Here is a 15,816-nt window from a genome sequence, read left to right on the forward strand (position 1 = left end):
ACTAAAAAGGGCAATAAACAGCCAAATTATTACTGATCAGTGCCCTAGTCCTGCTTGGCAGTGAAAGATTATACACAAGCAGAAAATAAACACAAGCTTTGAGCCATTCAAGACTAGAGAAAAATGAAGAGTATTTTAATTTGAAAGGAAGGAAATCTATCTGGCCAAAGAACATTTATGCAAAACAGTCACATTGTAATACACAAAGATACTACAACTACTCACTAGTATAAGTACAAGTATAATTCTTCAACTTTCACTAACCTTCCTAAAGGAATTTCACTGATCGTTCGCTTGCTCATTCTGAAGCTTGCTTGAAATATTTTAATATTACTACACTATAGCACTGTTTATTTTACAGAACAATATGACTATACAGTAGAACTTTTCTACATAAGACAGCATGACAATTGCTTTTCGAGCTGTAAGGGGAAGAAGAACAGAAAGAATATTAGGCATATTACTAAATAAAATACTAATAGACATTTTAAATGATATCTATGTATTCTATAATATGAATTTCATAAGAATATGCCAAATAGCTTCCATATATTTAAAAGCTCACAAAGATTCAGAAATATCACTTCTTTTTTAAATTCTCAACTCTGATTTTTAGAAGAGTGGAATTATAATTTACAATAAAGCTAGTGAAGACTTAAACAGCAAAAACAGCTCCTAAATCTGTGAAATAATTAATCCATATTTAACAAAAAATAATGTGTTTCTAATTATGACTAAAAGCTATAGTACTTGCCATTCTTCTAGGCTTTGATCCTAGCAACTGCAAAGATGCAGAATATAACTATTTAAGCCTGTGGGATAGTTAAATCCCATAAAGAGAATACAATACATTATATACTGAGTTGGCTGTCTGATTTTTTTCATCCTTTACAATAAAATTATGTCGCCTTATAGAGATCACATTAAAATTAAGCATATGTGACATCATCTGGATTGAGATCACTGTAACAAGCTTAATCATTCCTAGTTAATCATCTATCTATATACAAGTAGTTCTTGACATATGGCCACAATTGAGCCCCAAATTTCTTTAACTAAGCGGGACAGTTGTTAAGTGAGTTTTACCCCCTTTTATGACCTTTCTTGCTACAGTTTTTAAGTTAGTAACCCAGTTGTTAAAATGAATCTGGCTTCCCCACTGACTTTTATTGTCAGAAGGTGACTACATAACCCCAGGACATTGCAACTGCCATAAATGAGTCAGTTGCCAAGCATCTGAATTTTGATGTGACCAAGGGGATGCTGCAATGGTCATAAGTGTGAAAAAAGGTCATAAGTCACTTTTTTCATTGTAAGTCGAGGACTATCTGTACTACTAAAATTCTTATTTCCATAATCTTTAACTGGGCAAAATGGTGCCTCATAAGGCAATAATTTTTGAATCAAGGAATTTCAAATAGCTTTACTTAAGAGAATGTGTCAAAAATCAAGGTTCAATGATTCTTGTGGAATTGAAATTTGGCAACTAAATCAATTAAGGACTTGCTACCAAAGGATTAGTTTCATATCTAAACTGAGATAGAAGTATGTTTTCTTGTTCTTGCTTTAACTTGAAATGTAAAGCCACGCATCATGGCTTAGAAATTTGTCTCAATCGAGTCCCTAGCTTCTGAAAAACCTTGTATACATGAACACTGGTGTATTACTTTCTCCAATAAATGAGATTATAAGTCTAGGTATGTTCTTATAATAATAAACCAAGGGTTCTTATAATAATAAACCAAGGGTCAGTAATGATTTTTGTAACATTCTCAGTTTTTTTTTTGTTGTTGTTGTTAAATTCTCAGTTTACTGCTGCTCAAGAAAAAAACCAAGCTTCACTAGCTTTCTGGCTTATAATGTTGTGCAAACACAGAAACCAATTTATATGCTAAAATAGCACAAAATATCCACAACCAGATATACCCCATCAGATAATATTTACAAAGAAAAATGGACACCGCTCAATTTTATTTAAGTACAAATAAGGTAGAAGTAATAGGAAATATGAGGAATCTAAGTATTCCACTACAAACCTTTGCTAAACTGGAATCAGAAACATAACATAGTGCATTAGGAAAGTCAACCATGTATATCTATTTCAAAAGGGGCAATGAGAATGGCAGAAAATTGTGATTTGTATAACCACATAAGATTTCTGCCATGACATCCGGCAGTGCTGAAGTGTTGCTACTGCTAATATCCAATATCATTTATTGTTGACCAAGAATTGAACCACTAAACTGTCTGCCTTTCAATGTGCTGTAAAGATATATTTACTGTAAAACTCCAATTCAGCATAGGCTGAGTGTGTCTGAACAGTTGTGTGAACAGAATCTAAGTGAAAGCCACTATTTATGATAATTCTGTATCTCATCTTTCCTTCTGCCCACCTCCCCATGAATTGTTGCATGTCTTTATAGTGGTTCCCAGAAATACATTCCATATTTCTGATGAAACATGTTACTTCACAAAAATTTATTCAGCAATAAATTTGCTAATCCTTAAGGCAGGGGTGTCAAACTGCGGGCCCATGGGCCAAATGTGCCATGCCAAAACCGCGCCCACCCCAGCTTGGGGGGGGGGAGAAGTCAGGATAGGTCACAACATGTCACGTGATGTGGCAAGTTTGACACCCATGCCATAAGGTATCTCAAAACTTTGTGCAGTTAATGATCGAACGGTAAATCCATTTGATCTAAGGTTCTCATTTTTCACCCTAGTTAATAACAACTCAGGAACTTCCCAGTTGGGTAGGAGCTTTGGCACAAGTCAGCACCTGGCATTCAGTTGCATTCTGCCTATAAATATAAAGGTAACAGTCAAAGCAGTACTAAGGAGAGTAAATGAATTATAGCATCACAAAGCTGGAAAGGTCATTTAGGTCATTAAGTACAATCCTTTGTTTAGTGCAAGAATCCAATTAAAACATCCCAGCCAGATGGCTCTCCTGCCCTTTCTAGAATACTTAAAATGACACCCTTCACCTCTTGTTAATTGGTTCCACTAAGTAAGCTGTTGTAAGAAAGTTTCCGCTAACCAGAATCTGACTTCCTGGTTCCTTCAATTTAAACTTATTGGGGGATTTTTGGAATGAGAAAGAACAGGTCTTTCTCTCCCACCTGCATACTTTTAGTAGCGTTATCAAGTCTCCCTCAGGCTTCATTCCCAATGGCTTCAATCTCTCTTAGGGGGGCTTAGTTTTAGCCTCCTTCATCTCTTAACCTGCTCCAGTTTCTCGAATTTTTTAAATGGGGTGCCCAGAATGGGTTACACATTACGTGAGATAAAAATAAGTGTCAGCCAACCCGCCCAAAAAGGGGGGTGGGGAGAAGCAGACGAAATCAATGGAGGAAGAGAAGGCGTTAACGCGACAGAGAGTCTTACGGTCTGAGTGGAGGGCGGAGGGGAGCAACAGCCGAGCAAAGCTGTTGAAGCAAGGAAGCAAAAGGACCTCGGGGCCGAGCCTTTTGTGGGGAAGGGGGGAGGTCTCGGAATACGAAAACGGTATATGAGAACATCTGAGCACAACAAGGAACCCACCAACTCCCCAGTTTTGCCCCACTGCTAATTCGGAGAGAAGGCCCCACCAACTCTATCTTTATTTCTCACCCTGAGGCCAGCAGGGAGGCGGAAGCCTTGGTCCCAGTATCCACTCCAGCCGCCTCCGGCTCCGTTCCTCCGTCAGGAGCCGTTAGTGGCGGAGCACGTCACTCCACAGCGCGGAACTCAAAGAAACAAAAACAAAAAGAGAAATGACCTATATTGTCCCAAATGCATCGCCGTAACCGACCGCCGGGAACCCTCCGTGATATATCGCGTGATTGAGGAAGGGCGGAACCGGAATTCGAAAGTGTCGCAGCCATCTTTACTATGGTCGCAGCTGGTTTCCCCCTCGCTTTGCAGAAAGGTGAAGGTTTTCTTCCTTTGGCCGGTGTAAAGAGATGGGTGGGGATTGTAGAGCGTGGCTTCGTTTATTTTCGGTATTTTATTCTATATTCGGTTTTTTTCAAAAAGGTTTTAAATATAAATATTGGAGTCTGATTATGATAAAGATAGATTTAGAAAACTTAACACCTGATACATTAATTATGATATCATATCCCAATCTAGCTCCAGTTATGTTTTAATTACACTAATACAATTACATTCGTTCCCAAATGACACTAAAAAAAGACTTTAAAAAACCCCCAAAGTCCAGCAGAATTGCAATGGAGAAGAAGAAGATTCTTTTCAAAAGAAACCAGTATGCCTGCGGTGTTCCAATATCTAAGGGGTTGTACAAAGAAGAGTGGGGTCAGCCTATTCTCCAAAGCACCTGAAGGCAGGACAAGAAGCAAAGGATGGAAACTAATCAAAAAGAGAATCGACCTAGAACTAAGGCAAAATTTCCTGACAGAACAATTTAATCAGTGGAATGGTTTCCCTTAAGAAATTGTGGCTGCTCCAAACACTGGAGATTTAAGACAAGATTGGACAACCACTTGTCTGAAATAGTATGGGGTTTCCAGCTTGAGTAGCGGGTTGGAGTTAGTGGTGGGATTCAGCCAGTTTGCACCATTTCGGCAGAACCGGTAGCTAATTTTTTGTTGCCCAGCCCCAGAATGGACTTCCAGAAGTGGCATCCACACAGAGAACCGGTTGCTCATATATTTGAATCCCATCACTGGTTGGAGTATCTGTTTTAGTGTTATTCTGATAAGCATGTGAATACCCCACTATATTAATTCATCAAGTTCAATTGAATGTGGCTTACAATGAATTTCAGCATACAGATAAATATTTCCACAAATTGTGCATAGGAATTTCCCTTGCCTATAAAGACAATTTATAACTCAGATTTTATAAATAAGCATTAGGGATCCAGTTTAACTGAAAACAAGTATTTTTTTTCAAAATAATATGCGTAATATTGCAATTAAAGGTGAATCCTTTATATAAAAATATTCTTTTCATGGAGAGTAGTCTTGACATGTCAACACAATTTAAACATATAGATAGATTTTTGGGTACTGCAATGGCAAAGATACCGTAAAACAGGCTTGTAGATTCATTCTTAATATTTAACATATACAGTATTTTCACACAATCCTACTGTGACAATGTACCCCTCAAGACTTTTTCAACACCGTCCATACACAATTCACTCAATCTTTCCCTTTTCTCATTTGCATTGTATTTATTGCTACACATAGACCATTTTTTACAAGGGAGTTGCTGCAATGAGACTTTAAAATAACCTCTTTTACATTAACATGGATTACATTAACAAGGATTATTGTAAATCCTTATTGCTAGTGGGAGGTGATTTTTCAAAAGGGACTTGCAATATTGTGTGGGTGAGAGAGAAAGAGATTTAAAATGTGCCTTTCCTTGAAAACTGCCTTCTTGTGTTGCAGTGAGGCTGTAAAAAGCTTCCATTGACATAAATGGAAGTTATTTTAAAGCCTCCTTGAAATGAAGAATGGAGGATGTCTTCACTGATAGACAAAGGGATTAATCCTTCCTAGCAATAAGCAACCTTTGAAAATGTTTGTGTTATACTAAGGCTTGCTGGCCATGAGCTGCACAAAGTCAGGAAAAGGTCTTTTCTCTGACTTTGGAAAAATGAACAGAACATTAATAATAATAATAATAATAATAATAATAATAATAATAATAATAATAATAATAATAATAATAATAATAATAATAAAGTTGGAAAGGACCTTGGAGATCATCTAGTCCAACCCCCTGCTCAGGCAGGAAACCCTACACCATTTTGGACAAATGGCTGTCCAGTCTCTTCTTAAAAACTTCCAGTGTTGGAACATTCACTGCTTCTGGAGGCAGGTTGTTCCACTGATTAATTGTTCTAAATGTCAGGAAATTTCTCCTTAGTTCTAGGTTGCTTCTCTCCTTGATAAGTTTCCATCCATTGCTTCTTGTCTTGCCTTCAGGTGCTTTGGAGAATAGCTTGATTTCCTCTTCCTTTTGGTGACTCCTGAGATATTGAAACACTTAATCCTTAGTAAAAACAAATAAGATATCTCGGGGAAAGGAGTATAAATTCTGAAGAGGGTAAGAATCTTTCCTAGCTGTTATCAGACCATATAGGGAACATCTGGTGACTGGACTGGACCCTTTTTTGTCCTTTAAGAATACAGTAAATTGTCCTGTTTAACTGATTTCAGTGAGACTAAAACATTTTTAATTTATTCTGATTTAATCCAGAACCACCAAGTAATTAATGAAGCTGTATTCCTGAACCCATATTATTAGGATTTGGGAATTAAGTTCACTAAATATAATAAGGCTTACTGGTATATATGTTATTCAGTACAGCAGAAGACTGGCAGGCAAATGAAGAGTAACATCGGCAATGGCTGCAATTGCAGTCAAAGAAACACAGTGGCTGTGCTCATGCAATACACTAAGCTCATTAAAAATTAATCAATTTCTTTTGTTTGCACATTATATTGAATAGTTCAGGTTTCAAATGGGCTGATTGGCATCACATACTAAGACAATAAATGCAAGGGAGCAAATGCTTGCATCTTCCAGTGAAGGAGAGCTCTTATTCCCTGCAACTGCTATGTCTGTCAGAGTTTTAAGGATTCAATATTTGGTCAGGAAACCGGAACAAAGTCGCAGTTTGTATTTAAATAATCAACATGTTCCTATACAGGCAATTCCTTGCTAGCTAGTAATAACATATGGCACTGTGCTGAAGTGAAATGCTGCAGTTTCCTACTTCATAGCCAAAGGAAGGGTAAATAATAAAGGTAGCAGTTTAGAAATTTCATTCAAAGATGTTTTATTCATTTTTGAAAAAATATCCTTTAATATAGTGCCAAAATGTCAGTTTACACAATATTTTGTTTGAATAATACATAATCCAGTGGTAGCTATTTACTCCATTTAGTAGTTGGAAAAGCACAAGATCACAATTCGGAACTATAGTTTTTCTGTTTAAAAGATTGATGATACTATGTTTAGAAACTGGCAACTTTGTAATACATCAGATAGTTTCCTCCAGTAGTTAAGGTATCAGGGTAGAAACCAGGAAACTGTGAGTTCTAATCCTGCCTTAGCGATGAAAGCCAACTGGGTGATTTGGGGCCAGTCATTTGCTTAGCCCAACTCACCTTACAGGGTTATTTTGTGGGAAAAATAGGGGAAGGAAGGAGGTATGTTTGCTCCCTTGAGTTATTTATAAAAATAATAAAGGCAGGATATAAATAACTAATATGTGTGTGTGTGTGTGTGTGTGTGTGTGTGTCTTTGGTTGTTCGGGTTTTCTCCCGCGTAAAATTGGAAGTGTCTTGACGACGTTTCGACGAAGTCCCATTCGTCATCTTCAGGCTGGTGTTTTCAGCTTCGTGCTTCGAAGCTGAAAACACCAGCCTGAAGATGACAAGTAGGACTTTGTCGAAACGTCACCAAGACACTTCCAATTTTACGCGGGAGAAAACCCGAACAACCAAAGACCTACATACAAACACCCGCGAAAACCTCAGAAAACTTTATATATATACTTTCTTTTAAGATTGTATTTTTTATTTTAGCAAAATAAAACAAAAACATTGCACTTTTCATTATTGCACAACACTGATTTTCTAGTTTGTGGTAGAAATATTGTACTGTTATAATACATATTATTAAAAGTTCATAAAAGCATTCGGTTTAGTTTCAGACTGTTTTTCCTTGGGCAACAAAACTGGAATTTATTTTCAGATGACAGTTCTGTTCAGTTGGGATTTCTCATGCAGACTTGACAGCGACTAATTATTTTTTCCATATTTCCAGCTTTCAGAGTTTGTGGCACTGGTTTCCTTTAAATAATAATAATATATTTTAAATAAAACATTACTCCCATATCTTAAACATAAAACTAATAAAACACCACATTGTCAATCACCTATATTTAAATCAAAGTACAAAAAGTAAAAGTAATAATTAGGACCATGTAGTGCTTTGCATTTGAAGACAGCTGCCATAGAGCGAATAAAACACATGCCCTCAAGTAGCATATGTCTGTAATTCTTGAAAATAATGATTTTTTTTCCTGAAGTCTTCAGGGTGACCCTGAGAAAAGTTATTGCTGATTTAATACTTGATGACAGAAATTCCAATCACATCATCCAAAGCACCTTTTTGTCTTTGAATCAGAAGCATTAGACAGTCCTGACAGAAAACAGATATTTGTCATAAAACTATTTATCTATCAAATTTTTAAACTGCCAATCTCTCTCACAGAGGGACTTGTTAAATAATGCTTAGAATGGCAGGTAGGTATCAAAACATAGATACTAATATCACTTTTATTTGTGAATTGGCCAAGTGGTAGCATATTACAGTACAATGAAGGAATGAAGTGACTCATTTTAAGTTGCATCAGTGACAAAGTAGTATAAATAAACATACTTGAACATTCTTCTTGAATTTAGTGTAGCCAACCAGAAACTGTAGGAATTTGAGTAGTAATTGCATGTTCCTCGGTCATGACATTCAATGAATGGAAGGGCACGAAATTTTTCTAAGCATGACCCTGGAGATGCCAAAGCTTGTCCAGAAGCTTCTGAACCGGCACCCGTATACTGTAAAGATAAATTACTGTCATAAAAATCTGTTTTGGTTAGTAATCTGTGGATAAGGAATATTAGTTTTAGACTTCCTATAATAATTGCATCCCAAAATATTAAGACCTCAAAAGAATTCATCCAGGTTACTTTTACATAGTAGTTTGGTAGTTTTTGCTAATATTAGTAGGATTTGTAGCATCATAGAACAACAGAAATTTCAGATACTTTTAGGAATGCATTCTTTTTTTTCCTTTGGGAATTTTTTACCCTTCTGGGCTGGAGTATAATCATACAAATGTAACATAGCTTTGTGAGGATTCTTGTGACTTTTAAGTTAAATTAAATATAGCAAACTTTATAAAAATTTTAGGACATAAAAATTATCCTAAAGCATTTTATGACACAATACAAAATGTCATGAAACATTTCCTGTGGTTAACTCCTGATGTTTGACTATGCTATACTGTTCAACATGGGCTACTTCAAGGCAGATATATATCTGAAAATTTCCTGAAGTTTTCAAGTACGTTAGAAGTTCTGCCATTGTTGACAGTATTGATGAATCGTAAGTAAATATTTGATGATCCAATGGGTCACAGATTGGCTAGTATACAACTAAAACTCTCATTTCTGTGTGATATTTTGTAACCTTCACTTGGATGAAATGTTGCATCACTTTCTTAAATGTTGCATCACTTTCAGTATCAAGTGGACTAACTTCACAGAATGCTGGGACCTATTGCTCCTGTGGCACTGCCACAATCAGCTATAATCATGTGATCCTCATTTTCAACATTCCCTGATAGTTTCCCACAAGTCAGTGGGGAACCTGGAAGGAACTGATATGTACTGCCAATGTTTCTAGTCACTTTACCACTAGCAATGTCTTTGCTTGTGGGAAGCTTGCAGAAAGAAAATCAATGGAGAAATAGTCAAGTCCCTCTGCTCTTACACTGCACTGGCTACTCATGCACTCCCGTTCTCCCTCCCCATTTGGCGGCAGCCACTTACCTGTTGGCTGGGAAGGGGAGGGGAGGGGAGGAAAGGGAGGCAGGGAGGCAGGAATTTCTGACATTCTGCTATCTTCCCACTAAAGAATTTGGGGGGGGGAGCTAACAGGAAGCTGGAGGTCAGTCCTGCTCCCAATGATTTTTTGCCCATATATCATGTTTCTTTTTCTCTGTTTAGATAAGGAAATATCTCTGAAACAATGACCCTCTGGGTCATAGGTTTTCTCGTAAGTACTAACACTATCTTTATTGTAAGATTAGAGTAACACTAGAGAAAATACTTCTCCTCTCCCTTGCTTTTACTTTCCAGGGAATTAGGGAAGATACTTTCTGAGATGCTTTCCCTATCCACATTTCTTCTATGGGCTAAGATATCTTGTGTCTAACATTGTAGTTGTGGCTCTTTGTTCAGTCTCCAAAAATTATTCTCTCAACCCATTATACAGTCCCTAATTTATCACAACTGCTGCCAGTAATATTTTAAATTGTCCAAGTGCATAAAGTTGGTTAGACATTTCCCTTGTTTCTTCTGGTATTGAACAATGTAGCGCTATGGCTTAGTGGTTAAAACACTGGACTTAGAAAGCTGACAGCCTGAGTTCAAGACCCAAGCATTGCACAATGGGGTGAGCACCCATCTTCGCCTAGCTCCTGCCCACCTAGCAGTTCAAAAGCACGCAAATGCGAGAAGATAAATAGGTACTACTTCAGTGGGGAGGAAACAGCGCTCCACAACATCATGCTGGACATATGACCACGGAAATGTCTTCGCAGAACAATGACTCAACAGCCTTGAAACGGAGATGAGCACTGCCTCCTATAGTTGGCAACGACCAGGGGAGTAAAATCCGCAAGGACTTCTTTCCTCTCCTTATCAATTTCTTACCAAGAAAAGAACAACAGATTCCTCAAGAATTTCAGGTCTCAAGTTTTGACGTTTTTGAGGTGGTGTGAGACAGATGGGCCTGGAGAGTGCTGATCCATAGAGTGGCCGAGGGTTAGACACTATGTTTAAAACCAGATATCCCTTATAAAAACCGTAATACTGCAATTGACAGCCTGATTTTAAAGAACTAGCAAAGTACTGCTGTAGCTGCTTTGTTTTTCGGTAAAGCTGCCTGCCACTCTGTTAGGAATCTGGGGCACCTTTTCCAACTAACACATTTTATTAGAAGGCATGAACTGCAGCTCATTTCATTAGAATGGCAAGACTGACATAGAATTTAAATTGGAGGGAGTAGGGACGAGATGAGGGGTAGATAAGTTGGTTCTGTAGATGCAGCTTGCATGTGAGATAGATTTCAAGAATCTAATTAATTAGCACTGCACCTTTTCTCCCCACAGCACTCCAATAATGAACCTTAATAAAATGAAATATATCATTTTGATTGAGCACCTTCAGAACTTCTTTTTTTAATCCCTTGCCTAATGAATTATTTATTCCAAACAAAAAACAGTACATCTATCTATCTATCTATCTATCTATCTATCTATCTATCTATCTATCTATCTATCTATCTATCTATCTATCTATCTATCTATCTATCTATCTATCTATCTATCTATCTTCTTACCATAACAAAAGAAAAGCCTTTCCAAAGGGATTGCCAGTCTTGAGGACAGGATGGAACTGAAGTTTTTTGACTATGGACTGCTATCATCATTGCTGGACCTTCGCAGACAACGCATCTACAAAGTGAGAGACAAGTGTATCCTGAAGAAAAGGGAGAAACAAACTGCAGCATACAAATGAATTTTTAGCATAATAGTGCCTTCCATTTTCTTTCTCTGATATGTTTGCTCTTGATGATAGTCTTGGAAAACTTAGTTTAGATATATCACTGCCACTCAAAAACTTTTGCACTCCAAGCCATGAGGTGAGAGTGAACGGCAGAATGTTATATCAGGGCTGGGAAAAAAAAATGCTGATAAATCAGGTAGCCAGCAGAACACACAGAAATGGAATATTTAATTCTTTATTCGTCTTTTTACAAAATCACTTATACATCTTGATTTTGTTTTTGGAAACCAATAGTTTATCTGCTTGGTGTTTCTTATATAAAGATATGTATCAAATAAATAACTGTATAGAAATTAGAAGGGGAATCAAGTAGGAAAAGTTACCTGCTAATATAGGACTCTAAAGCTCTTCCAGAAATTGGTGCCATATCTGCAGGCATTGGTTTTTCTGTTGACAGCCAATAGGAATAATCATTGCGAGAAGCAAATCTGCAGACCGCTTGGGTATTACATAATAAAAAGGGCATAGTAGTAAATCTTGAAAGACAGCTGCCAGCTGTACCTGTATGATTCAGAAGAGAAGTTCTAGTGAGTTCAATAAAGTATCCTATTTTGTTATAGATATGCTGTAATGTTTATAGTATCAGTATATATAAATCCATATAATGTAAGTAAATGATATAATAGAGACAATTCTGAAAAAAATAATCTGAGAGAACAAAGGAGTAACAAAGGTTTTTAATAGGGATGTATCAAAAGCTATGGGAGGAGAAAATATTTTGGGATTAATTCCTTTGGAATTATCCTTGCTCTGGGTAAGGCAATGTTGAATTTAAAATTGGAAGACATAGATTAAAATAAAATAGCTAGAAAATATGTAAATGTATTAATGTTACAACATGCTTTTTTTCTCATAGTGTTTTCTCAGGAATTTTGAAATAACCAGCTTATAGAGTTCTAAAACAGTACATAAAACAATTAGACAGTAATGCTTATGCTGGCAGTTTTGCTTAACAAAAACTCTCATTAAGAAATAAAGTTATTTGATCTGGACAATATATATATATATATATATATATATATATATATATATATATATATATATATATATATATAAAATAAAATTTGGATTACTAACAAAGAATTAAGGGAGAATGGGATAGTATATATATACATATATATATACTATCTTCTATACCATGAAAAGTGCTGCAGAGTGAAGATTCATCCTTAAAACGCAGATATAGCCACAATTCTTTGGGAATTTATCAATTAAGACCTCTGTTTAGAATTGGCACTGTTGGATATGTTATTTTAACTAGGACATGAAATGCTTGCTTTTGCACAGCAAACTTTATAGATACCTTGTTAAGGAAAAAATAAAGCATAAAATTACCGAGGTCTTGTCCATGTGCTTGCTCATTTCCTTGTATAAAAAGAAGAGAGTAACCACTGTAGATCTGTGTTGTCCCAGATGGACATGTAGGAATTTTTGTTGACTGGCTGTGCCGGGAAAAAATGAAACCTCTCTTCACTGGACTAGTTATGTAGTTTCCTGGGAATCCAGGAAGTCCCTTTATACCAGGAGATCCAAGCAATCCAGGTAAACCTATGCATAAATTAATTTAAAAAATAACAATTAGAAATATTTGTGACTCTGTTCACTTACAAACTCTGTGCAAAGTATACACAATATTTCCATGATTATAGTAGCCAGGTACAAGACAAAACCCAAATATTTCATTGTGTCTTCTTGTATTAAGTTCACCACTCCTTATTAAAATACCTTTTTGCCCCTGAAATCCTTTTTCTCCTTTGGGTCCAAGTGGTCCAGTTCTACCTGGAATACCACGACGGCCTGACTGGCCCATTATACCAGGAGGTCCTGGATTGATGAATAGAAGAAAAAATGTTAGCATATGTTTAAAACATACCGAAAAGGAAGGGAACTTTCTGGAGGAGACTTGATGCAAACTCATTGTAAGACAAGCTCCAGTAAAACTAGCTCTCCTGTATTTCATCTAGAATCACCTTCAAAATGTAGGTGTTCTCTCTCTGTTCTTCCAGCATAGATCCTGAATTCCCCAAGAAGCAAAATGACAGAAAGGCAGCCCAGCCAGAGCTCTTAAGTGATTTTTGTTGTTGTTGTTAGTTGTGAAGTCGTGTCCGACCCATCACAACCCCATGGACAACGTTCCTCCAGGTCTTCCTGTCCTCTACCATCTTCTGGAGTCCATTTAAGCTCATACCTACTGCTTTAGTGCAATAATCATCACATTATACTAGATCAAATAGAGCAGTGATTTTCAACCTTGGCATCTTGAAGATTTTGGACTTAACTCCCAGAATTCCCTGGCCAGCATGTTGAGGTCCTCACATCTTCAAGTTGATAAGGTTGAAAAACATTGAAATGCAGAAAAGGAAGTATGTACCTGGAAGCCCAGGTGACCCTCGGGGACCAGGATCTCCTGAGCTTCCTGGGTTTCCTGGAGGTCCAGCAGGTCCTGGGCTTCCTGGGAATGAAACTGCTTTCACAAATGGTCCAGGCTGGCCTAGTAATGAAGCAAATAAAGGGTTCTTTGTTTATTTATATACCATTACCATTATAGATTAATTGCCATTCTTTACAATTACAATTATTTATTAGCAAATAATATTACAAATCCAAGACAATTAAGTAAAATAGATCAAGTATATTTGCTACCAGGTAGTCCTGTTGGCCCTCGAGGCCCTGCTATTCCGGTTGGTCCAGGTGGTCCTTGATTGCCCTTTTCTCCTGGAAGGAAGAGTCTACTATTAGGCAGTAATTACATGATTATGATGTCAAAGAATACTTGTGAATTCTATAAAACTCACATAATTCTGGGAATGCAAGATACAATTTATTATTCTATTTAATTTTACGAGAGCAGAGTTTTGGGAAAAGAGGTTGATGTTAATTGGTTTTGGTAGCCTAGTGGGGTCCATTATCAAAGAAATATGCATAAAGATGCACATTCAGTACAATATTGTTCTGCTCAAATATCTATGTTGACTTTTGCCTAGCATGTCTTGAACATATGAATTTAGGTAAAGATCTCCAAGCCAAACAACTATGAAATACTGGTTTCAGAGACAACATGTGTCCTTGAAATGTTTTCAAAGCTTTCACAAGCTGAAATTAGAGGCGTCATGTTTATATTATATATGCCACACTCTTTTGTACAGTAAAACCTGAAATCTAATTAATAGGTCAATTACCACATGTCAGCCACAATTTGGTGTAATGGAATTTGTTCTATTAGATGCTGTCCAGGAGGATTTTTTCAAAAAATCCTACAGGTGTGAGAGATTGATAGGTTAAAAAGAAACACAAGAAAGTGGGCTATTGTCACACTGCATGAAAAGAACATTCAACCCTTTATGACAACCCTTACAAAAGACAACTTTATCTCTTCTTCAATAACTGCATGCAGAGCTAATGGATTTCAGCATGCATGCAATAAGAGCTTTGCAGTTGCACTGAGCTACATAAGAGCCCAAACAATTTTGGACAATATACAGTAAATGAACATGTATGAAACAGAGTAAAATATCAATCAGTACAAGATGAAGAACAAAAACAAGGGGCAAAAAGTGAAAAATCAATGAATTTTATTTAATGCAATTATAATAAACTATCCTTAGTCTGTTTTACCTAAAAGCAAAACTGCACAATTCTGCATTAGTTTTAGTGTTAGGGAAATCTTAAAGGCAAAATAAAGTGCATTTGGATGTGATTGTTGTTATGTATTTAAGACCTTCAGAAGAAAATAATTTATCAATGGGGCAAGTGCTCCATAGGAAAAAAAAGTATTTCAAGAGGGAAAGAATAGCCTGATTAAATGTTATTGTTTATTATTGTTATTCATATAGGTATCGTTGCATTAAATTGTAGTAGATCTTTACTTAACAGTAGCTTTAACAGTCAAGGTTAAAAATAAATCTGTTTCAGAAGGGAAAATTGCCTAGTTCATCCTGGGAATTTAGTTTAAACTCACATTGATAATCTTACCATTGATCTAAAATGAAGCTTTGAACTAGTTATTACATGCATAGCACTGCTAAACGCTTTATTGTGGAAAATTTGGCTTTAATCTACAGAAATCTGTTAGATTTTAGTAAAGCTAACTTTTTATAGTGCCAGCAATATTGTTTTGAGTCTTTACATTTAATGGCCAGCCCTGTCAAGAAAGAGGACAAGAATGAGACACAGAGCAACAATCTTTGGATTTCATCCAAGAGAGAAACAGGTTGAATTTATACTGAAATTTTCCTAATTTGATCCAATCCCATATAGTCAAATGGACTCCTTGAGATCACTGGCTGAGAATCTCCATGGCAACTAGCAAGAATGTACAACCTTTTTTGCCTCTTTTTGAAGTATATCTCTTTTTTTCTTTTTAAGTCAAATACATTTTGATTATTTTTTTTGTAATTATTGTGGATCTCTTTCTAGGTTTAGAATCTAAGTTTAAATTTAA

The 15,816-nt window shown here is 36.4% G+C and overlaps 2 protein-coding genes across 6 annotated transcripts in view; both read right to left on the minus strand.

Moving 5' to 3' along the window:
* The window catches only part of MFF (mitochondrial fission factor), a 29,233-nt gene extending 25,413 nt beyond the window's left edge, over positions 1-3,820 (minus strand). For 2 of the 5 annotated variants that reach the window (XM_039350943.1, XM_039350941.1), the window contains exons 1-2: positions 3,613-3,820; positions 265-422 (exon numbers count right to left, since the gene is read on the minus strand). In XM_039350943.1, coding sequence (XP_039206877.1) covers positions 265-302 — 38 coding nt within the window. In that variant the 5' untranslated portion in view covers positions 303-422; positions 3,613-3,820. The remainder of the gene's footprint in view (positions 1-264; positions 423-3,612) is intronic. The other 3 variants (XM_039350945.1, XM_039350946.1, XM_039350942.1) reach the window with 3 other exon arrangements.
* A 3,701-nt stretch (positions 3,821-7,521) lies between these two features.
* COL4A3 (collagen type IV alpha 3 chain) overlaps positions 7,522-15,816 on the minus strand; it is a 71,497-nt gene continuing 63,202 nt past the window's right edge. The window contains exons 45-52 of the mRNA XM_039350912.1: positions 14,019-14,090; positions 13,747-13,866; positions 13,101-13,199; positions 12,711-12,923; positions 11,699-11,876; positions 11,149-11,263; positions 8,407-8,579; positions 7,522-7,814 (exon numbers count right to left, since the gene is read on the minus strand). Coding sequence (XP_039206846.1) covers positions 7,730-7,814; positions 8,407-8,579; positions 11,149-11,263; positions 11,699-11,876; positions 12,711-12,923; positions 13,101-13,199; positions 13,747-13,866; positions 14,019-14,090 — 1,055 coding nt within the window. The 3' untranslated portion in view covers positions 7,522-7,729. The remainder of the gene's footprint in view (positions 7,815-8,406; positions 8,580-11,148; positions 11,264-11,698; positions 11,877-12,710; positions 12,924-13,100; positions 13,200-13,746; positions 13,867-14,018; positions 14,091-15,816) is intronic.

This window comes from Crotalus tigris, unplaced genomic scaffold (genome assembly GCF_016545835.1).
Source record: "Crotalus tigris isolate CLP2741 ecotype Arizona unplaced genomic scaffold, ASM1654583v1 scf7180000018364.571795, whole genome shotgun sequence".
NCBI lineage: Eukaryota > Metazoa > Chordata > Lepidosauria > Squamata > Viperidae > Crotalus > Crotalus tigris.